Source organism: Acomys minous, assembly GCF_964271855.1.
Source record: "Acomys minous genome assembly, chromosome: 5".
In the NCBI taxonomy this organism is placed as follows: domain Eukaryota; kingdom Metazoa; phylum Chordata; class Mammalia; order Rodentia; family Muridae; genus Acomys; species Acomys minous.
Window position 1 is genome coordinate 86935955 of NC_140494.1, and position 24529 is coordinate 86960483.

At 38.9% G+C, this 24529-nt stretch overlaps 1 protein-coding gene across 1 annotated transcript in view; it reads right to left on the minus strand.

Moving 5' to 3' along the window:
* Nucleotides 1-2475: 2475 nt before the first annotated feature.
* The window catches only part of DPY19L2 (dpy-19 like 2), a 90163-nt gene continuing 68109 nt past the window's right edge, over nucleotides 2476-24529 (minus strand). The window contains exons 17-22 of the mRNA XM_084781547.1: nucleotides 16319-16343; nucleotides 14703-14822; nucleotides 13679-13853; nucleotides 11794-11893; nucleotides 9634-9759; nucleotides 2476-3662 (exon numbers count right to left, since the gene is read on the minus strand). Of these exons, the coding sequence (XP_084637673.1) occupies nucleotides 3512-3662; nucleotides 9634-9759; nucleotides 11794-11893; nucleotides 13679-13853; nucleotides 14703-14822; nucleotides 16319-16343 (697 nt within the window). The 3' untranslated portion in view covers nucleotides 2476-3511. The remainder of the gene's footprint in view (nucleotides 3663-9633; nucleotides 9760-11793; nucleotides 11894-13678; nucleotides 13854-14702; nucleotides 14823-16318; nucleotides 16344-24529) is intronic.

Sequence of the window (24529 nt, forward strand, 5' to 3'; positions counted from 1 at the left end):
GGGGGCCAGTGTAATGGACCACCACTCTGGAGAAGATGCCTTTCTAGATACTGTGAATGGTTAGGAATGGTCTTGCAATCCTCCTTCCGGTGATCTTCACTGCAGTATCTAAATAATAGGCTTCCCCTCGAGCACCACATCCTTGATCCAGTACGTGAAACAAAAGCTTATAACCTTTAATGCTGCGTCATAAGAAGAGTCGCTGCCCAGGCCACGGCTACAAGCGAGGACGGCACTGAAGCCGCGCGGTGAGGATGCTGGGAGGCCCACATGACCTAGGACGACGTGAAGAGCCTTTCTTGAAGGTTGAAGACGAGTCACCAGTGAGTATACAATGACATCGGGAAGAAGACGTCCACGAGTTTTATTCTGAACTTAGATGAGTCAGCAACTGGAGGAAGCTGCAGAAGTTGAGAAAGCTGCGTTTGAAATGGCAACAGCTTGACCCTGGGTAAGTGGAGACCTGAGACAGGGCCTGGGGTGGATAGCGGAAGAACAGGTGAGAGATAGAACAGTGATGAAGAAGCAATTCGAGAAAATGCAAAAGTGAATGGTTTTAAAGAGGCTTTTACCAATGCAGAAGGCTCTGTAAAAGGTGTGACGATCTGAACCGCCACCCAAAGTTATTTTTTATGTTAAAATATAATCACCTAATTTCTCTTTCCCCCCTTCAACCTTTCCCATGCCCCCTTTATTCTCTCAAATTTATAAACTCTGTCATTGTCCCTTACACACAGGCACAGACGATGCACACTACACACAAACGTACACACATACACACGTACACGTGCAAACATACATAGACGTACATACACATGTACACATGTAGACATACAGACATGCACACAGAGACATACACACATACATATGCAGACATACAAAAACACACACAAACACAAATACTCATGCTCACATGAGCGTGCATGCTGAACTCGTTTTGTTGCCTGTATGTACGTGACTTCAGGACTGCCCACTTGGTATTAGATGACCAATTCAGGGGCTCATCCCTGGGGAAGACTAACTCTCCCTCTCTTAGCAGTCTTTAGTTCTGTGGTCTTTAGTGCCTGTAGTTGTCTACATGGGGAGGCCCCTTCCAAGTTTGCATGTCTGTTGGCGCTGCTGTTATTTCAGTCTTGTTTAGGCAGTGGTATCCTGGGTGTAGACTTCCTGACATTGTATGAGATACAGTTTTCCAACAGACTTCTGTCTAGGCAGAAACCCATGGAGGGGCTTGGAGCTACTGATGAGCTTGGCCCTGTCAGGCCTGGGTTAACCTAGGTTTGTGTTTTAGTTTTTAACCAAAAGAAAAAATTTTTTTAAAAAATGTAATAAAGCAAAAAAGGTTATAGACAACAAACACAGTGCTTTTATACAGTTGTACAATTTTATGTGTTTATGTCTTTGGGTGTTACAAAAACCCAGAAAGTTTTAACTGTAGCAAAAGAAGAAACAAGCCAAAACCTGTACAGCTATCTAGTAGCCTTTGGTCTCTCAAACTCCTTATTTTTAAAAGCGTTTATGTTTCATATACACACAAAGTAAAGTAACAGGCCAGTTTTATTAGAACCAGAGTGACTCCTTTTGGGATGTGAGTAGAGAAAGGATGAGGCATGGTGTTCTCTGTTGTGACCACACATTATCAGTCCTGAGGCTGGATGGTGGAGAACAGCTGCGTGGAGCTCACTTCCGCCATGGTTCCAGATCAGGGTGCAAATCAGGACTGTAGGGAGGAAATTTCCCTGCACAGGAGGAGCATCTTCCGCGTACCGCCTCACAGCAGTCACGTTGTCTTCAAACTCCAAAACAGTGTGTGCTAAAGCATGCAGGTAAGGAATGGGTAGCTTAGTTTGTTTAAAATTTAAAATGGGAAAATAAGCTGCAGTCCAACGTTCCTACTTGTTTACCCAAAATTCATGTAGATCTGTGTAGAACTTTGAGATGGGCTTGCGTCAATTTGTAGTTTTCTACTAATGAAATGATTATTTAGTAAATGATTATTTAGGGCCGGGGGGAGTTGAAAGAAGTAATGTCAGCTGGGTGCTTAAATCTGTTAAGCACTTTAACACGATTTAAATGATGTCCATTGACCCTGCAATTGGGTAGAGTACTGATTTATACTGAAGAAACAAACCTTCACAGAATAACACAAGCAGGCTTAGAACAGGACCTACCACAAAGTAAGTACAGATGTTTTTGGAATGGATGGTAGGTGAAAGAGCAACCAAGAGAGACCCAGGATTCAGACTCAGTTCTATGTTACCTTACGCTCCCCACCCCCGACCCCCGACTTTCTCTACCACAATGAATTGCCTTCCAGTGGGACCATACAAAATGCCTTCAATAGTTAAAGAAGATCACTGCCAACATAAAATCCAACTAATACACTCAGCAACCTGTGATGATAGGGCTGTTTTAATTTCAAAATATATATGCTTCACAAAGAATGAAAAAATAAGAAAACACAGAAAGTCTGAGGATGTTTAAAATGATTTAATAAGCATTGTACATGAAAATAACAAAATTCATAGGATAAAATTATGTGTATAGAACATTTTATTGGTTAACATAGCTTGTATCATTTTTGTTGAATTCTGATTACTTTAAAATATCCCAATAGTGACATTGTCTAAAGCATGTTGCTTTAATGAGTGTTGTATCTTTTCTCTTCTTTGCTCCACACAGCAAAAGAAATTACTTGAAAATGTTAAAATCAACACAATACAGCACGTTTCTTAGGTATTTTGTGTTCGGCATATAGTTGTCTTCCAACTATAAAAGCTAGAGAATATTTTATGTGTAATTGCTTACCTATTGTAAGTAAACTAATCTATGAAATTGACTCATCTCTTATGGCTGGCAAAAAAATAAGGAAAATAGTATAAAAAATCCAAGATGCTTAACTCAGAGCAGATTCAAACATCTAGCATGTCTAAAGTTTGTCATGAAAAAAGAGAGACAGTTACTCTTCTCATAGACCCACGTTATCCTCAAGGTAGTTACCAATTTTCAAAGCATTTTTGACAGGTAGCTTTTATTGGCAGATAAAATGTATAAAACAATACCATCTTCATCATAAACTAAAAGCAAAACTACCACCATAGGGGTCCTCAGAGTCTGTGTTCCTCTACATGGCTCAGAGGGTCTGGACTAATCAACGGGGACTGGGGAAACCTGAAGCTACTCGTCTAGCTGGATTGAAACGGAATTACCTAGCCTTGGTTTCTACAATTATGTTGTTATTTTGCACACATGTTTCCTCAAAACTCTAAAATGAACATTTGCTGATGAGGTATGAAATGACTTAATCATTTAAGAGGTAAGCTTGGCAGGTTGACAATGCAGTAAACAATGCAGTAATTTATCATTAGTAACCAAAAAGTTTTAAAAAAATTTATCTTGTTTTAAAGTGTCTCTTAATAAAGCTTGTGATTGTTATTGTTGAAAATAAGGTCAGAAATGTTCTTTTTTTGACATACATCTTTGCACTACAGAACGGTGGGTAATCTTGTTCTCAGTTAACCTTCAATACTCTGTATATACTATTCTGAAACACTGTGGTGAAGTAAGGCCTGGGATCCTTGAGCAGGACACTGCAGAGGGGCGGGTTAGCTGCATTGGAGGGGTCTTCCACATCCCAGATTTCAAGCATACTGCACCCAGGTCTGAAACATAAATGGCATGGATGAATGTTCATATTAAATAACTTGGGGTATTAAAATTAAGAAATCGCTCCTAAATTTCCAGAGGGTAATTAAATACTTAAACAATTAAAACCTTAACTTCAGGAACCATTAAGTTTAAGACCTAGAATAAAACAAAGTGGGGTGTGATCTATTCCTAGCCCCAGCCAACATGGGCTGGCAATAAACATAAAATATGGTAGTCAGATATCTATACTTGAAAAAGTTTACCTCCAAAATAAAACATAATCATACTTGCCAATCTTTATTCTCATCTAGTCATAAGATTGGTTTGTAGTTGTATGAGATAAATTAAAGGAGAGCTAATTAAATTCCTTTTGAGATCTGTACTTTATTAAAAAAAACAAAAACAAAAAAACCCAAAAACAAAGTGCCTTGATTTAGTAGGCAAACGAATACCCGACGCAGAGACAGGTTCTTAGACTAAGTTGTTTTCTTTAGCTCCTCCTTTTTTGGGGTGTGGCTATTAGAGTAAGCTAAGTGGTTTAACATCTCTTACTAGAGAATACCCTACATCGGTAGATGTCACGCAGAACGGACATCAAATCGTTAGTAAATATTTTGAAGTATAACATAAAATCCTGACATTTCCTGTGTAAAGTTTAACTACATGTGAGGACCAGCATAACCAGCACAGAGACGTCCGATCACCCAGCAGGGTCTCCATGCCTTTCTTGTGGCCAGTCTTCTCCCGGAAACACGGCCCAGGCACCTGTGGATCTCCTTTCTGCAGTACAGCATTTAGAATTCCATGCAAATGCATTGTCTAAACCTTTTATTTCTGGCTTCCTTATCTTAGAATACCGTGCTATGGATTCCTTAGATGCTGTTTGTCCTGGTGAGCTCACCTGTCAAGCTACCACAACCTAGATAAGTGAAAAGGTGGCTTCAGTTGAGGAATTGAGGGTTGGATCAATTTGGCATGTGGGCATGTCTGTGGGGGATTGTCTTAACTGTTAATGATGTAAGAGGGCCCACCCCACTGTGGCAGCATCAGTCCCACTGCAGGTGGTATTAAGCTCTGTAAGAAATCTAGCTGAGGGGCTGGAGAAATGACTCTTGCAGGGGACCCAGGTGGCTCACAACTGCCTGTAAGTCCAGCTGCAGGGAATCATGCCCCCTGCTAACCTCCATGGGCACTGGCAAACATGTGGCATGCACACATACAGAAACAAACAAAATCTCTGTCACTCTCTCTGTTTCTGTCTCTCTCTGTGTGTCACTGTCTTTCTGTTTCTGTCTCTCTGTCTATCTCCCTCCCTCTCTCCCTAACCCCCCCCCCTCTCTCTCTCTCACACACACACACACACACACACACACACACACACACACACACACACACACACAATTTCACAACCTCTTTAAAGATATAACTTCAAAAAAATGAACTAGAAATGATCATGAGTGAGTTAACCCAGAAGCAGAAAGAGTCAGATGGTATATACTCATATCTGGACACTAGCCCAAGGGGCATGTCCCACTTACCAGAAAAGTGGGACAGAGGGGAGGACATCCTATTGGGACTCTAGGTGAGAGAAGCATGGGAGAATGGGGAAATAGAAAGAAATAGGAAATAGGAAATAGGAAGAAATTTATTAGAGCTGAAAAGACAGCTCAGCAGTTAAGAGCGCAATTTCTTCCTTAAGCTTAAGTAAACACACAGAGTAGGTGTCAGGTTTCTTAGGAAACTGTAAAATTCTGCCATGAAGTGGTTGTGCCACACTTTATTCACACAACTGATACATCAGGGTTGGCAGAGATGCTTTCGTGTCAGCAGTACTTGGGATAATCAGTTTCTCTCTCAACACTAAACATTGTATTAGGTGATTTAGGAGTGTCTCCTGTGGGCTCAGTGTACATTTCATAAATGGGCATAAAGCATCTTCCCATATGATTCTTCATCATCCACTTCCCTGGTGAAGTGTCCAAGTATTTTTGCCCCTTTTAGCTGAGCTGTTTTATTACATTTTAAGAGTTCTTTTTTATATCTAGATAAATCCGTTATTAGTCACTGGATTTGAAAAAATTTTCTCCCAACCATGACTTATCTTCTGTTATTTCTTCTTAGAAAAGGTTTATTATTTTTAAGGAGCATCCACTTACTACTAACCCATCCTCCTTGTCATGCTTACCATGTATGCATATATGATATCATAGCACATACAACAAAGGGAGTCTGTTGTAAAGTTCCAATTATGTTCTTCTGTTTTTTCTCTATAACTTTTCTACTCTTGGGTTTGCAGTTAAGATTATGATCTGTTTGAATTGCTGGCATGTATGCCACCACCCCATTTCCCAAGAGTTTTACTGTAAGTGAGTACTTAATTTTTTTTTATTGTTTGGTTGTTTTATTTTTGTTTGTTTCATGTGTTTTAAATTTTTATTATTCAGATTACAACTCAATTGTTATCCCATCACTTGTATCCTCCCGTTCTTCCCTCCCTCCTGCTTTCACCCTATTCCCCTCCCCTAGGTCTATGACTGAGGGGGACCTCCTCCCCCACTATATGGTCACAGCCTATCAAGTCTCATCTTGGTAGCCTGTTTACTCTTTCTTTGAGTGCCACCAGGCCACCAGAGTTCATGTCAGAGTCAGTCCCTGCTCTCCACACAACTGTGGAGAATGTCCTGTCCATTGTGTAGATCAGATTAGGGGTTCGATGTTTACTACTTGTATTGTCCTTGGTTAGTGGAATAGCCAGTACTTAATTTTATCGAATGATTTTTTTGTGTGTTTATTGAGATAATCCAATTTTTAAAATTTTACTGGTACTATGAGTTTAAGCCTTTACATTCATGAGATAAACCCATTGTGAGTTTCTTTAACAATATGGTTGAGATCAATTTTCTGTCACTAGTTGAGACGGCAGGCGTGTGCTCACTGCTCTAGGAACTTCTGTGCCTTCTCACGTAAAGTCAGACACTGCCTTCAGGATGCTGCTGTAGTGTGTGCTGTAGTGTGTGCTGTAGTGTGTCCCTCAAACTCTGACATGCTATGCTCACTTTTATTCAGTTCAAACATTTTATAATTTCCCTTGTGGTTTTATCTTTATCCTTTAATTGCATTATCCAAATTACAATTATTTTGACATTTTCCAGGTAGCTTTATTAATTTCTAATTTAATTCCATGTTGTCAAGGAACATAGTTCCAATTGTTTTGTGTGTGTGTGTGTGTGTGTATGTGTGTTAAAAATAATTGTGTTTGTGTCTATTAGTTTTTAACGAGAGTATCAGGTATCAGAATTCTATGTAAATTTCAATTGGTTATGTTATTTTTGCTTAGTGTTGTATATCCTTGGATATATCACCATAGCTTTTGTATCACTTGCTAAGTGTTGTGATGTCTAATTACTATAATACTGGTGTGTTTCTCCATCTGAGTTGTCAGCCTTTGTTTCACATATACTTGTGTTCTGTTTGGGGGTCCTAAACATTCTTTGTAACAATCATTCCATCTCCCTGCTATTGTGGAACTGTTCAACATTATGCCATTTCCCCCTTTGGTGGTGTGCTGTAGTTTATAACTTATCTTATGAGAAGCCCCTACCTTCCTTGAGGTTAAGTGAAAAGTTTCAGTAATAATACTCTATTATCTGCTACTTCATTTTCAACTTTGTTTTTACGTTTTACTTAGTGGTTGTTTATAGATTGCAAACGGTAATATTCAAGATATCTTTTATGGAACAGTAAAAGTGAATTTTTCCAGTAAACAAAGATTTATATTTCCATTTGTTTTTGTGCTGTTATTGCAATGTGTACTAATATTAAAGTCAAAAATATGTTGGTGTTTTATTTATTCTTATAGATGAACAATACAGTGATGAACATGTACAAACGCTCAACACATTGCTGTGTTCCCTGCACATGAAGTCTCATTGGGAGTCATTTGCCAACAACCTCTCACTGTAGAGGTGGCTTGCAAGAGGCCCGTTGACTCTCCTTTGATCTGAACACTGTCAGTTGACCCTCACATACAGATAGAGTCTCACTGAATATAGGATTCTCGACTTTTTTATTCACTACTTTGCTCATCCCACTATCAGATAACTTGACTCTTCCTCCTTGAGAAGTCTGGCATCCATCATGGTGTGCTTTTCTCTTCTCTTCCAGACAGCCCTCTGCCTGGTCTTTCTGCTTGGCTGCAGTGTGCCTTGCTCTGGTTCTCTCTGCGTTTGCGCCCTATGGGGGTTTGTTGAACTGTGTAGTGGGTCTCTTAGTCAGAGGCTTTCTCAAAGCTCAGCGACTTAGACATTTACTCAGCTGTTATTTTCCATCACTTCTCACTCTTTCTGGTGATATAACTGACATCTCATGCTCTGTCCCGGCTGTCCCCTCATGTTCACATACTTAATTATGCTGTCCAGATCCCTGCAAATTTTCCCTAAAAATAGTTGCTTTTTCTCCATCTACTTCAAATTCACTAATTTTTTTTCATGTATCAAAAGTTTAGAACTTTTAAATGTTTCCCTTGAACTCAAGACTTCACCTCTAGAGTTCCCAAAAGAGGGTGTTGAGATGTTGTGTCTTTCTACTGATTAGTAAATGTTCTACTTTAATTCATGGCCCACTTTGTTGTGTCTAGAACAGAAGCCAGGGCCTTACACATACCAGACAAGTGCTGAATCTTGGAACTGTATCCCTAGCCCTGCTTTTTAATTAAACATTCTAATAACGAATGTGGACTCTCTGAATCAGTGGTTCTCAACCTTCCTAATGCCGTGACCCTTTAACACAGCTCTTCATGTTGTGGTGATGCCCAAATAAAAATTTATTTTGTTGCCACTTCCTACCTGTAATTTTGCTACTGTTGTGAATTACAATGTAGATGCCTGATAGGCTATCAGACATGCAACCCCTGTGAAAGGGTCGTTTGATGCCCAGAGGGGTCATAACCCACAGGCTGAGAACCGCTGGTCTAAATGCTTACTCGAATACTTGGGTACTTTAAATCTCTTTCTGTTGACTTCCTATTTTTTAGTGTTTTAGTCCTATTTTCCCATTATGTGCATTACTGATTAGTTTGGCTTCAAAACTTGACATTTTAGATAATACATTCTAAACACTGGAACCTATTTTGATCTTTTGACTGATAAATGGCATTAGTTTTGTTTGTTTGTTTGTTTGTTTTTGTTTTGGATTTTCAAGACAGATCTCTCTGTACAGCCTTGGCTGTCCTGGCATTGGTCTGTAGACCAGGTTGGCCATGAACTCACAGCGATCCACCTGCCTCTGCCTCCCGAGTGCTGGGATTACAGGCCTGTGTGTCACCATGCCCAGCATGGCATTGCTGTTATAGGCAACTTAGTTGCCTGGATTTGTTGCTATCTCGTCCCAGAAATCTAAATAGTAACCTAAAGTAATCCACTGAATGCACTTTTTTTTTTTAATTTTAGAGATAAAACTCTTTAAAATGTATACTGTTTATTATGCCATCTTTAGTTATAAGAAAAATCTAAGCCTTACATATCCCATATAACTGAGTAACAGCAGCAGATATACTTCACTTATACTTCAGACATCAAGTAAAAATATTGCAAAAATTTGAAAAATCATGGAATATATATTTATAATAGATATTTTAACCTGAATTAAGCATTATATGATGAATGCTCGTGATAAAACAATACCTTACTTCCCTAATATTTATATACTTTATGTTTCCATATACTAGTGAAAAGTAAATTTAAAAGGTCATATGAAATTTATGACATCAAAATATAATTTTAATAGGTATTATAGGAAGATAGTATGGTTTAACTTCTCTAGATAAACTTATTTTCAATATGCAATAGTAATATTTTAATGAATAGATTTAAAATACAAAGCCTTAAATGATCAGGACTTGTGTGCAGAAGCATGTTATTGCTATATAATAAAGTAAGGATTTGTTGCTTTACAATATACTGTATTATATATATTATTGATACTCACTTTGTTCTCACAACACACCATGCCTCTTCAAGAACATAATAATTCACATGTAGTTGCAACAATTTATCTCTCACTTCTACTGCAGATTTTCGACTATATGCAGAATAAACTATTTTTGTCCGAGCCCTTTAAACAACAATTACAAAAAGATTTTTAAAAATAACTACTAACAGATTCAAAAAATTTTCATGGCAAATTGACATCATGGCCCTCAATGTATGGCAATGTATATGACCACAAGTTATGCAATCACTTTGCTAGATTGGTCTTCACACACCTATTTATATTTCCAATGTGCTGAATCTTAAAGTGATTGAAACTTGTATCTAAGCTCACGTAGAGCTGTACTGGGTGGGAGAATGAAAATTAGGTTGTAAACCTCAGTTCATAGAGACCACAAAAGAATCTGTTGATGGAATATAGTCCCCTAGAAGCTGAGGCTTTTGAAAATATGGATTTCAGTAAATAATTTTCCCTCTAGAAACTAAAAAACAGACACACTGAGGTGTAATACTGCCAAGGGAGTAGTTTGCAATGGGCATATAGAATACTACCACAGATAGGAAAAACACTGTATACATTTTTGAAATGCCAGGATGGTCATTCAAATGTGCCACAGTAGAAGCTTGGGCCATAAGTTGGCATTCTTACAAAATCCTGAGCAAACTAAATGTTGTTTGGGATGCGCAATCACCACAACCAGACAGAAAACTTTGAATAAGTTAAAGTTGTTTCTTCTAGCAGTATGCCAAAAATTAATAGAAAAAGATTTAACAAATGACAGACTGATCACAATAATTTTTAAGTCCATACCTGCTGCACTGGGGTGAAGACCTGAATTCAGGTCCTCTGCTCCCAAAGCCAGTAACATCATCACTCACATCTGTGGCCCAAGAGCAAGCGCAGGAGACAGGCAGAGCCCAGAAACTCACTTCCAGCCTAGCTCAACTCTATCTATGTTAAATAGACTTTGTCTCAAAGAATCAGGTGGAGAGGGATCAGAAAAGATGTCCACCATTGCCCTCTGGACCCCAGCCATACTTGTGCTTGTGTGCGTGTACACACACACACACACACACACACACACACACACACAAGCTTTAGTCATCAGAGAAAAGTAGTGTGCGCATAAGAAGCTAGGAAGTCCTCTGATCTTTAAAAACATTTTACAGTAAATTGCACTTATTATTTTTAACCTTTATATGTGGAAATAAACTAGCCATTAATCATCAGGAAAATCTGAAATATCTCTTAAATCAGGCAGAGAAACTTAAGACGTTGAGAGAAAGGTGGTAAAATGTGGCTGCGAATCACACCCATTTGACCTTCTCTGGCTCCTCCTTTAGAGTCTTATTCCCCTCCTCGTCTCTGTGTCTGTTTGTCTCAGTCTCTCTGTCTGTGTCCTTGTCTCTTAGTCTCTGTCTCTGTCTCTCTGTCACACACACATAACCCCTGCTCCATACACAGGTACCATTTTTGTGTATATGTGTGTGTGGCTCATATATGTGCTTGGGTGTGTGCTTGGGTGTGTGTGTGTCTGTAGACCAGAGGTCAATGGGGGATGTCTTTCCCGACTGTGCTCCACCTTACTCTTTGAAACAAGGTCTTTCACTGAATGAGGAAGTTGGTTAGACTAGCCTGTGAGTTTCTGGAGTCTGCCTGGCACCAGTCCTACCTGTTCTAGGGTCACAGATGTGAGCCATTGCTATTGGCTTTTGGTACATGAGACCTAAATTCAGGCCTTCATCGCAGTGTGGCAGGCTCTACTGACTAAGGCATCTCCTCAGCTCTACAACATTATTTTTGCTCATGCTTGATTCAGATTTGAGGTTATATGTAGTCTACTTCAGAAGTAATAGGAGCCTTTAGTCATGGTTAGCATTTTTGCTTGGATGAGACAAGGTTTTACTCTGTACTTCAGGCTGGCCTGGGACTCACCATGAAGGCCAGGATGGCCTTGAACTCACAATGGTCCTCAAGCTACAGTTTTCCAAGTGCTGGAATTATAGGTGTGCCTTCCACACACAGCTTCATTATATGTACACATGTGTGTGCATGTATGAACATGTGTATGGGTAAACAAATACATTTTCCTTTTTCTAAGGGACAGTAGCAAGTAGAAGAAAGTCTACATAGTAGATGCAGCAGGACACTGCTCACCTCAGGTCTGCATCCTCATAGTGTGGGTGGTTCACAATTGGATGCAATGTAGACAGCTTGATGCTTGCCATTGTAGGCATGGCACCTGCAAAGACAGCATCTGGGGAAGAAGATAAAATTTCTAAAAAAACATTTCAAAGGAAATTAAAAAGTTTAATGTGCCCTTAAAATCTGAATCCAAATTAAGAAAAACTTTAAAGTTCCTTACATAATGGCCCCTGTAGATATTTACTTAAGCAATATCTATTCTTTGTCTTCTGTTATATTTAACCTTTGCTTCACTTGTACTAGGAGCTATGCACAATACTTTAAAATTTTATTTTACATTCATTTATTTATTTGGAATGTGTGTGTGTGTGTGTGTGTGTGTGTGTGTGTGTGTGTGTATGTATGCACACATGCTCTGTGGAACACATGTAGAGATGGAAAAATAACTGTTTGGAATTGATTTTATCATACCATCTGAGGTCTGGGAATTTAAGTTAAATCCTTAGGTTTGGTAGCAACTGCATTTACCTACTGAGCTATCTCATTGACGCCACGCATGATGACTTTATGGGGATCCAGTGACTTGGTTTGTAGGACAGCTCAATGAATTATGTGTTTTTCTCATTGTGTAGATAAACATAGGCTCAAAATAGCAAAGCTATGTGAGCTGCCAAGACTATACTGTTGAAAAATTTCCAAACTCACCTTAGCTGCTTCACTGAAGTTTCCTGCTACACTCTAAGGATCAGTACTATAGGCAGGAAACTAGACCAAAGGAAAGCGTCCTGCCTTACTATGGACCATGCATGGTATGTCATGACACATAAGAGTCCAATGTCTTGGGACACTTTTTCAAATTTTTTTGTGAGTTGTAGTCATGTGGATTTGTTAGAAGAAAATGTTGTCCTTTGGTATTTCAATATTGAAATTTGGGGGTTGAGAGATAGCTCAGTGGTTAGGAGCACTTACTTCGCTTGCAGAGGACCCAGGTTTAGTTCCTAGCACCCACATGGAGGCTCAGACTATCTGTAACTTTAGTTCCAGGGGATTGGATGTCTCTTCTGACTTAGACAGGCTCCTGAATGCATGTGGTACACATGCATAAAGGCGCATACACATAAAGATAATAAATGTTTTTGCAATATTAATGATTAAGTTGGTTAGTTGTCATTTATATCTTTGTTGTTTCTCTGTTTTTTTTTAAAATCATTCATTACTTGTTGGTATACATTTTTAGAACTATAAATTTGGCCATAGTTAATATTACATCAAAGTCAATTATATGCCTTAAGCCCCCTAAAATCTTACTCCTTGACATTTTAAAACACTAATGTTTATGTAATTGTTAAGATTATTCTTATTCATAAAAATTGGTCACAAGCATATGGCATTTTACTTAGGTCTACTGAAATAACTTTCTTTTTTTCAAAATATAATTAAGCACTTTAAATACAACTTCATGAAAACATGTCATTAAATACAAAGGGCATAGAACAGTGCAGAGCACCGGATTTACTCTTTAGTGATGGAGTGGCATGCTGGAACATCCAGCATCCTAAGGGTATTATGGCTAGATCTGGTGAGAGACAACAACGCAGGATTGAAGTGGAGTTTCTACTGAATGTGTGCTTCTCCAACACCATTGTAAAGTAAGACAACAGGGAGGGAAACTACTGCAAGTCAGGATTGTGCACACACACTCATGCGTGTGCTTCCTATACACACACACACACACACACACACACACACACACACACACACAGAAATGCATGCACACACACAAATGCATAGATACGTGTATATATGTATACACACATATATACACTCAGATGGAGTGCTTAGCTGTGTGTGACTAACACATGCTTGTACTGTATATTATATATGCAGAACAGCTCACCTGGCCTGGTATTGTGTCTGATCCAGTGTATGAGGTCTTCCTGAGGCAAGTTAGTAAACTCTCCCATAATGCTCCACTGGTTATGAAGGTTTACGTAACCTTGTAATGACATCATTGTCAGAATACCGAAGACAACATTCTCAAAATGAATTCTGCAAAAAAGCCAGCCAAAGAGCTGAAATAAAAAGACCATTTATTTACATTTCTTAGATGAAGAGTACTAATGGATCAAAAGTACAGTCTCTCGCCTTCCCATTGAGTCCAGAGTGGATCACTCTTTATCTCAGCACCCAGACACAGAACGTTCATCTGCTGCTTGCCAACAGCCAACATGCTGGAGTCACCAGACATGGTTCTAACTACATCTTCTGATTTTTGGGAAAAAAAATGGGAGTCTTTCCTGTCCTGATTGCAGCCAGACAGTAGGATCAGTGAACTGCAACTTGAAATCTGCTAATGTGAAATCTTTGTAACATTTGGTGGGTTTTTATGATGACTTGAACAATTAGAGGAAAGCCCACCAGCATTGGCATGTTCCTCTCAGGAAGATAGCTGCTAAGTCGTCCAAACTAACTGAACAAGGTGCTTCTGGATGTACCGAATGCCTGCCTATTTTATGTAGCTAGTTTACATATCTATTAACTATAGCAAGGAATGCCTGAATGGGGAGTTTGCTAAGGAGCCACTCTGGGTCTCCTCAGCACTGGAATTGTGATGTTAAGAGGTTTTGTGGGCCTGACACATGCACAGCGTAGATGCTGAAAGGCTGTGTTTATAAACACGATGACCACAGTGGGGAGGAATAGCCAGGTGCTCACACAGGACCATCACTCAGTCTATCCGCATTTCCCCAAGCCACTTCCCTGCTAACCCTGAATCATCAACTGACATTTAAAATCTTTGAACAGAGTTAACCTAAAGAACTCGATACTTTCATATTTTGCATTACTCAGCAGAGCCACAGCAGCTCCAGGGCAGTTGCTGTAGCTGTTATGATAACAGTCACTCAAGGATGGCGGCTTACCCGACGGGAGCAGATCAAGGAAGCCATAATGCACATGTGGGGTGTCAGAAACAGCTTCAGCCGCATGATTAAAATGGCAAGAGCTGTGAACGCCAGCAGCTGCAAGGTGTGAAAAATCAACTGCAAAACACAAAACAGTCACCTTCGCACTTTATACAGTTTTAAGTTAACAGATAATAAAATAAAATAAAATGTCTTAACTTTCTTAGACAGGACGGCAGAGATCTCCCCGAATAGCATTAGGCCTGTCCATCCATCCATCCATCCATCCATCCATCCAACTAAGATTTAATAATATAGTCATCTATGCTAGGAACTGTTCTGAGTGCTTCAGATAGAACGCTGAGCAATTCTGCCTTCCTGAGGCTCACACCTTAGCATGTTTAGTTAGTAAGTCACTGTACATAAACAAGTTGCAACTGTGATGACACAGTGACAAGAACAATGGGCAAGAAGATGGAGGAGGGAAAAGAGCCAGGCAGCACAGAATGTGAGAAAGGCCGCAGTGAAGACACTATCGTAAGGGCCATCTGCTAACTACTTACTACCTACTGTAGTAAGGACACTACCATACGGAGGGTCAACACAGTGGGCCTCGCTGAACAAGAGGCATCTGGGAAAAAATTTGAACAAGGAGGGGAGAAAGACAGGGGGACAAAATGCTAAAGGCTTCATATCTGCATGTGCATTTCGGTTAAGAGAAGTCAGAGCAGCAATAAGCCAGACTACTCTTAAAGTAGAATTGGCCAAGCGTTTGTACTAATTCACACTTTAACCTAGGTTAACAAGCTGAGAGTTCCACAAGGCAAAGATTTCAAATAAAACTTTTCTAATTGAGATATCCATAAAACGATCTTTTACTAGAAAAATGTGCAGTGAATATGGCAGTAGTCAGTGTACCCAAAAGTAAACAACAGCTAAATATTTATATCCTAATTCACTGATGTTAAACTAAAGTACAGATAGATGGAGTTTTGATTTATCAAAGGGCAAATAGACAGCTTGTACTTTAGAATAAAATGAAAAAAAAACCACTGAAGTATTAAAATGATCAATATCTGGAATTCTGAACTACCAAGATCCTAGAACAGCCAATTACTTTGACTTACACTTTTCTTCTAGGATTTTACTGAAGGAATAGTTAAAACATCCTGGAGGAGATTTTAACAGCACAAACAGGAAGCAAATCTGATGACCAATGTAAAAGAATGAACAACAGACACACGGTCATCAAAACATATTATTAGAAGTTTATTTAATGGAATGGAAAGGATTTTAATATATACACATTTGTATGCATGAAAAATATTCTGTAAACTAAATGGATAAATAAAATAAAAACCCATGTATCAAAAAAAAATGTATCTATACCATAGGGGGATGCTATACAAATGCACCAAAAAAGTAAATAGGTTACTCTTGGTGATTTTTCTGCATTTTCTAAATTGACTTTCAAATTCTTATTGCTATTCAATTGTGAGCTCAGACTGAAGGAAGAAGGCCCAGCATAGATGATTACCATTGCCCCAAACTCAAACTGCAGGAAGGCTACACCTTCAAGAGTTATCCTTCAAGTAGATTTAATACATAAGTCTACCAAGAATGAGAGCTTTTACCTCACCATTTTCAAGGAGCTGTTTTCTGGAAGAAAATAAAAATGATCTATTTATTGAATGTCCATCAGAACATCATTACATAAGAGTAAAATAATTTATTCTGTACTTGGGATTTCAAATTCTTGATTCTTTCTAAACTGTACCATACAAAACTTAAAACACTATAGAAGCTGGTAAAATTACAGAGTTTCAAAGGCATAATTCACCATCATTGTACATGTTGTATATGAAAATTCTGATTTTTACAATTAAGTTAGAATATGTTTTACTGACTCCTGGAGACTGTGCCTCTGGAATGACATACTTCTATTAAAATATTTAAGCTATGTACTATAAATAAACTGATTTCAATGATTATTATTGGACTTTTGACTTAATCTTTACAATTATAAACTATATGATTATTTTATACATAACTTGGCAAATATCTCTAAGGCATATAAACAATTTACTTATTGAAAAGCAGTTCCAATTTATAGACTACCTACAGTAATTTATATACTGCACAGATACTATACTAGTATATAAATAATTTTTATGTTTATGGAGTTTACAGTAATCTATTACACGAATCAAAATGTCTATCCTATTTCTCTACAGAAAAGACTGCTTTATAAATGGCCTTAAAAGGGAGGAGAACTCTAGGAGAAAGAAGTTAATTGTGATTACAGGAAAATTTTTAAAGCAGATTTTAAAAAGTGACTATAGAAGGTCTATTGGAAAGTAGTGGAGGCATAAGATTTCTCTGATTCCCCTGCATGTATCCCACCTATGCAGTCAGGGAATGAAGGCATCCCTGTGTCCCTGCAGGAGCAAAGGACCTGGCAGGAATGAAATTGTTATTTATGTTCACCAGAGATCACCCAACTGGTATGCATAAACCTAGTAGCCAATTTATTATATGAACAAACAAAATACAAATAACACAAAAAGGAATTACAGAGATAAATGAGCAAAACCAGCCACCACCCTGAAAACAATAATTCAGTAAGTGTGAGCCAGTGTTAAAGGCATCTGTTAACATTTTCCTCAGGGACCCTGGAGTGGGGATCCCTTTTACATAATTAAGTGAACTGCAACGAAAAGGAGCTTTTTAAGATTCTGGGATTGACATGTTTAACTTAAAAATCATGAACTCAGGCTGAAAACTAGAACTTACACAGATGAAGTCTGGGATGTGGGGAAAATCGGACACAGAATTGGCCAAGAAAACAGAGGGTGGAGGGTGGGGCGGGCGGAGGGGGGAACCATGTGATTAAAGCAGCACTAGGCCTTCAAGAAAGGCAAGCTCTCAGACAAAAATAAGACAGCAACCGTTTTCTGAGCCTAAGAAGTATGAGAGTTTTCATCCCAAAAGCTCCAATGGCAGACCTTAACCAGACACACTGATAGGGATTTGGAAAAGAAGAAAACTGAAGGAAATACCAACACAGGCCTGCCTGGCTCACTGAGTTTCAGAGAGGAGCAAAGATTTGGCTCAGAACTGGAAAGGAGGCTGCTCTGTGCATATTCTGGCATAGAATCTGATTGCTTTTTGTCCATATCCTGAGACTTTGAGGCTAAATTCAGCGTACAATTTTTTATTTTTTTTTTTAAGAGGAGGAAATGAGATGACTCAGTGGGTAAAGGTTCCTGTCGCAAAGCCGGATGAGATGAGGTTGCTTTCCAGGACCCACATTGTAGAAGTGAAGAACTAACTCATTTAAATTGTCCTGTGACCTCAATGAGCATGTCATGGCACACACACGTGTGTGCACGCACACACACATGCGTGTGCACACATACATCTGCCGTGTAACACACATACACAATAAATAAATAAATAATATATAGTAAATGTAGTAGACAATTTAAAAACACATTTGCTAGGAGACTAAGCTGAGAATGCACCCAAAGGGGCATGATTGAGCACAAGCAACTCAGGAAGTGTGTGCTCCGATCCAGCACAGTGACCCCGCCACAGGGATGGCGCAGAGGGAAGGTTAGACCTTGAGCTGTAGTAGGAATTCTTAAGTCCATCCACCTGGCATTGGTTTTCCAGGCCTGGGTGAGGCAAGAGTAAAGGAATATGAAAGCTGCACCCAGGTCCCTGCAAGTAGCTGAGCCCAAGGAGTGAGTGGCGGGATTGGACTCTCCTCAAGAAGGCCCTGGGAGATCAAGGTGTTAAGATGCATAGGTCAGCCTGAGTTGCAGTGGACACCATGGAACATCAGAGATCCAAGCGCAATATGAAATCTGCTGAGGAACTTTGCAGGCACGAATTGGAGCTGGGCCAAGAGGAAGCATATGTGTGCTACAAGAAGCAGAGCTTTAGAGATGTAGCCGCCCATGAGCTTTGGTGTCCAAATGATTCCATAATGATCACCACTTGCCAGACACAGAGCTGCAGAATTTGATATTTCTGTTGCTATGTGTTTTAGTCTTGCTTTGACTAAGTCTGTCTTTGTTATGACCCCACTTGTCAGTTTTGGAATGGGACTTTATATTCTGTGCCAGTTTTTATTGAACAAATGTAACTTGTAAAGAAATTGCCCAGGTCACAGAAGACATTGCACACTTGCATTTTTGAAAAATGGTTTGGGCCATTAAAAACAATAAAGACACTTGAAACTGGATCCATTTTGAACAATGTGATGTCAGTGAGCTGTGGGAGGTGGGCAGGGGCCGAGTAGTGTTGCATGAGTCGGCTCACGTGTTTAAATATTCGCCATCTTGCTGCTGCTGCTGCTGGTATTCTGCAAGAGTGTAGGAGGTTTAGACTTTGGAGTCTTGCTAGAAGAAGTGAGTGACTAGTAGTGAGTCTTTGAGGGTTTTCTAGGGATGGTCCCACTTCCTGTCTGTTCTCTCCCGATCGCAGACGCGGTGTAACAGCCACTTCCTGTTCTGCTGCCAAGCTTTCACTGCTCCACACACTGAGTCTCCCCAAAACAAACCATGAGCCAAAAGGAAGCCTGCCTTACTTACACTGCTTTTGTAGTTTGTTTGTTTGTTTTTGTTTTCTTTGTCACAGCAGGAAGAAAAGTGATCAACAGAGAGAGGTCATTGGAGGCATGCGCTCAGACACTAGTTCTCGTGGGAGGGACTCTTGCTGGTTCTCAAGAGTTGATTTTTATGAAAGACTGAGGTTGGCTACTCCTCTCCATGTTCCTCCTCTCTATATCAGGATGTGACCATTTGCAAACAATGTATAATATAAAATTAGCAAAAGAAAATAAATGATAAATACTAAAACATATAAATAAAACACCTACTAGAAATTAAAATGAGGAAACTAAGTTATTTTTTAAAGACAAAAATCAACCTTTAACTAGACTAAGAAAATAGAAGGCGAAAATACGTTTATAATGAAAAATGTTACTATGATTATTGCTGCACCAATTAAAATGATCACAAGAGAATTACTAAACCTTTAAAAATAATATTCTTAAATTCTTCAATAATATGAAAGAGCATTTGCAAGGGTATTTCAGGAGAATGCTATTTTGATAACACAACCAAAAACACAAGAAAATCACAGGGCCCATCACCATTGACTACATTAATGGATGCAAAAAATCTAGACAAAATGCAAATCCAACAGTACATTGAAATTATTGTACAACATAATCACCCCAAAAACAGATGCCTAGATGCCAGTGTAAACACAATCCATAGCAGCCAGAACAACATGTCTTTACCAGAGCCCAGCTAATCTACCACAACAAGCCTTCAATATTCCAACATTGCTAAAACATGTGAAAAAGACCTTAAAACTATGTGTATGAAGAAGCTAGAGGTCCTTAAAGAAGAAATTAATAAGCTGGGTGGTGGTGGTGGTGGCACGCCTTTAATCCCAGCACTTGGGAGGCAGAGGCAGCCAGCCTGGTCTACAAAGTGAGTCCAGGATAGTCAAGACAACACAGAGAAACTCTGTCTCGAAAAACAATGAAAAAAGGGAGGAAAGACATCTAGGAAAAAACAAAGAATTGGACAAAATGATAAATACCCTAATAAAAGCCAAGAAAAACAAACAATTTCAGCAAAGTGGATTTAAAAAAAAAAGCAGTAGCCCTCCTATATGCAAATGGGCTGAGAAAGAAATTAGGAAAACATCATTCACAATAGCCTCAAATAATATAAAATATCTTGGGGTCACTCTGACCAGGCAAGTGGAAGATAAGCAAGATAAAAACTTCAAGTCTTTGAAGAAAGAAACTGAAGATGACACCAGAAGATGGAAAGATCTTTCATGCTTGTGAAAATATTTTCACCAACTCCACATCTGATAGAGGACTAATATCCAAAATATATAAACAGCTCAAAAAACTAGATATCAAAAAACCCAAATAATCCAATTTTAAAATGGGGTACAGATTTAAACAGATAGTTCTCAAAAAGGAATCTCCAATGGTTGAGAAACACTTAAGAAGTGTTCAACATCCTTAGCCATCAGGGAAATGCAAATCAAAACAACTCTGGGTCCCATCTTACACAAATCAGAATGGCTAAGCTCAAAAAACGCAAGTGACATCACATGCTGGCTAGGATGTGAAGAAAGGGAAATACTACTCCACTGCTGGTGGGAGTGCAAGCTTCTACAGCCACTACAGAAATCAATATGATGGTTTCTCAGAAAATTGGAAATTGATCTACCTCAAGACTCAGCTATGTAACTCCTGGGCATATACCTAAAGAAAGCTCCATTCTACTACAAGGACGCTTGTTCAACTACATTCATATTGGTTTTATTCATAATACACAGAAACTGGAAGCAAGCTAGATGTTCCTCAACTGAAAATGGATAAAGAAAATGTGGTACATTTACACAATGGAGCATTACTCAGCTGTTAAAAAAAATGACATCATGAAATTTGCAGGCAATAGATGCAACTAGAAAAAATAAGGTTACCTCTTGAGCTAACCCAGACCCAGAAAGACAAAAATGGTCCATATTCACTTATAAGTGCACATTAGCTGGTAAGTCAATAATAACCAAGCTACAGTCTGGAGATTCAGAGAGGTTAGGTAAAGAAGAGAGCTCTGTAGGGGATTCATGGATCTCCTAGAGAAGGGAAAATAGATTTTGCTGGTGGACTGGGGATGGTGGGGACAGGAATGATTGGGTGGGAAAAGATATGGCATGGAGGGAAAGAGTGTGGGGAGATGTGGCTGGAATTGGGGTCATGGTGTGTGTGTGTGTGTGTGTGTGTGTGTGTGTGTGTGTGTGTGTGTGTAGAATCCTAGTGCAATGGAAACTTCCTGGAATCTAAGAGGGTGATCTTAGTGAGGACTTGCAGTAATGGGAGACACAGAGTCTGAACTGCCCATCTCTTGTAGCTAGAAAACGTTCCCAGTGGCCAGACCAGGTTGTACTCAGTTGAGTTTTTGGCGAAGGAGGTCTCCTGGAGATCCTTAAGCAACCCATGCTGATGCTAGGACAGAGGGCTACTCCTGACAAACTGACAAAGGGGCCCCATTGTTGAGGACAACATCCACAGCTCATTGAACATGGAAAGGTTGAAGCTGGTGCCTGAATGGATCCTTCACCCCTACATTCAAGTCGTTGTTGTGGGAAAGTACTTACTCTGAAAGCTATAGAAAAAATGTGGATATCAACCTAGCCATAAAACCCTTGATTTACAAACTGTCCTGCTGAAAAATGGGCTGGGATAATGGTGGTGCAGAACTTATCTGGTTTAGCTTAAGTTCCATTCCAAAAGAGGGAACCCCATGCCCTACACTGCTTGGATGGCCAGAACCAGAGACTGGATATGGATGGCCCAGAGACCTAGGGTACAATTAAACAAGACTGGTCTAAAATGAATGAATGAAATGATTTCTAATAATATTCTGTTATACTCATATATTGGTGCCTTGTCCAGTCATCATCAAAGAGACTTCCTCTGGCAGCAGATGGGAGCATATACAAAGACCCACAGACAGACACTGTGAGGAGAGAGAGTCTACATTGGAAGTCTCTATCAGGTCCCTCCCCTTGGGGCTCTAGGAAGCCCACCAAAAGATTGAAGGAGTCACAGGTGATGGAGGACACACACAAAAACAACAACAACAACAACAACAACAAAAACAAAACAACAACAACAAAAAAAAACCACAGCCCACTGAATCAACTAAGCAAGCCTCTGCAGATTCTCTTGGAAGATGTAGCCAATCTCCTTTCTAACCCATTCACATTACATTGTGTCAGCTCCCAATACCTAGAAACTAATTCTAAGCAGGACTCCAGTGGTCAAATTTTGAGGGGACTCAGAAGCACTCCCTACTTGCTAACCCCCAGCAACCACACTCTTCTAAGATACAGAGAGCGCAACAGAAACCAAGGAATAGAATACTCACCCAACAAAGACAAGGCCAGATATCAACACCTAGAATTACAATCCCCCCAAGGCCAGGTACCTAGCCACAAGTACAGAAATACATTCAATAATGTCCAGGACAATATAGAGTAACCAGACTAAACAGCCCTATTAAAGTAGGCCTGAGAAATACAATATAGCCAAAGCACAAGACAAAGAATTCACAATAGCTATTATAACTATGCTCAAGGACATTAAAGAAGATATGAAACACACACACACACACACACACACACACACACACAGAGAGAGAGAGAGAGAGAGAGAGAGAGAGAGAGAGAGAGAGAGAGAGAGAGAGAGAGAAAGAAATAAAATGAATAAAACAGTTAAAGACAAAAATCACCAAAGAAACAAGTAGACATGAAATCACCAAAGAATATATAAAGTGAAGTGAATCTGAACATGAGAAACAAAAACAAGGCAACAAAACAAAAACCTCAGAGGTATGCCACACCAAAACCGAAAACCCAATACCAAAACAAACAAACAAACAAATAAAAAACAAACAAAAAACAAGAAATAAAAGAAAGCATCTAAGATAGAATAAATGGATACATTGCTTAAGGAAAATGTTAAATCTAAAACAATCTAGGCACAAAAACTTCCACAAAATCTGGGCCACTGTTAAAAGACCAAATTTAAGAATAACAGGAAGAGTTGAAGGAGAAGGAAGCCAGGTGAGAGGCACTGAAAGTATTTCCCTGCAAAATTTTAGAAGAAAATTTCCATAACCTAAGGAATGAGGTATCTATCAAGGTACAAAAATACAAAAGAGCAAAGAGACTGGACCAGAAAATAAATTTCCCAAACCACATAATAATCAAAGCATTAAATGTATAGAAGAAAGAATATTAAAAGCTTTAAGGGAAAAAGGCCAATTAAAATATAAAGGCAGACCTATTAGAATAACACATGACTTTTCAGTGTAGACTCTGAAGGTCAAGAAGGTCCTTGACAGATGTTTTACAAACTCCAAGAGACCACAGATGCTAGACCAGACTAATATACCTAGCAAAACTATAAATCATGATAGAGAAAGAAAACATTTCATGATAAAACAAAACCTAAGCAGTATCTATCCTCAAACCCAGCTCTACAGAATGAGCTAGAAGAGAAAGTTCTACATGAAGAGATAAACCACACCCAAGGAAACACAAGAAATAAATAATCTCAGTACCATAAATCAAAGTGTGTATTGGGGGGGGCAATCTCACACAACAGCAATAAAAGAAATGAATGAGAACAGCTAATTGATGACTCTCAACATCAATAGTCTCAATTCCCCAGTAAAAAGATAGACTAACAGATTGAATCTGAAAACAGTTATCTGTCCTTCTGCTTCATGCAAGAAACATACCACACACCTTAACATCAAAGGATATTCATCACTTCAGGGAAAAAGGGAAGGAAAAAGATATTCAAAGCAAATGAATTGAAGAAGCAAGCTGGTGTAGTCATTTTAATATCTGATAAAACAGATTTTAAATGAAAACTAATCAGAAAAGTTAAGGAAGGACACTACATGCTCATCAAAGGAAAAATCCACCGACTCTAAACATTTATGCAAAAACACAAGGGAACCGAACTTCATAAAATAAGTACAACTACATCTTAAATCACATATAAAATCCCACACAGTGATAGTGGATGATCTCAGTACCCCATTCTTACCAATAGACATGTCATCCAAATGAATACTAAATAGAAAACACTAAAGGTAACTGATGTCATAAACCAAATGTACTTAGCAGATATTTATAAAAACACTTCATCCAAATAAAAAATAATATACCTTTCTTCTCTGCACCACATAGAACTTTCTTCAAAACTCACTTCATACTTGGACACAAAGCAA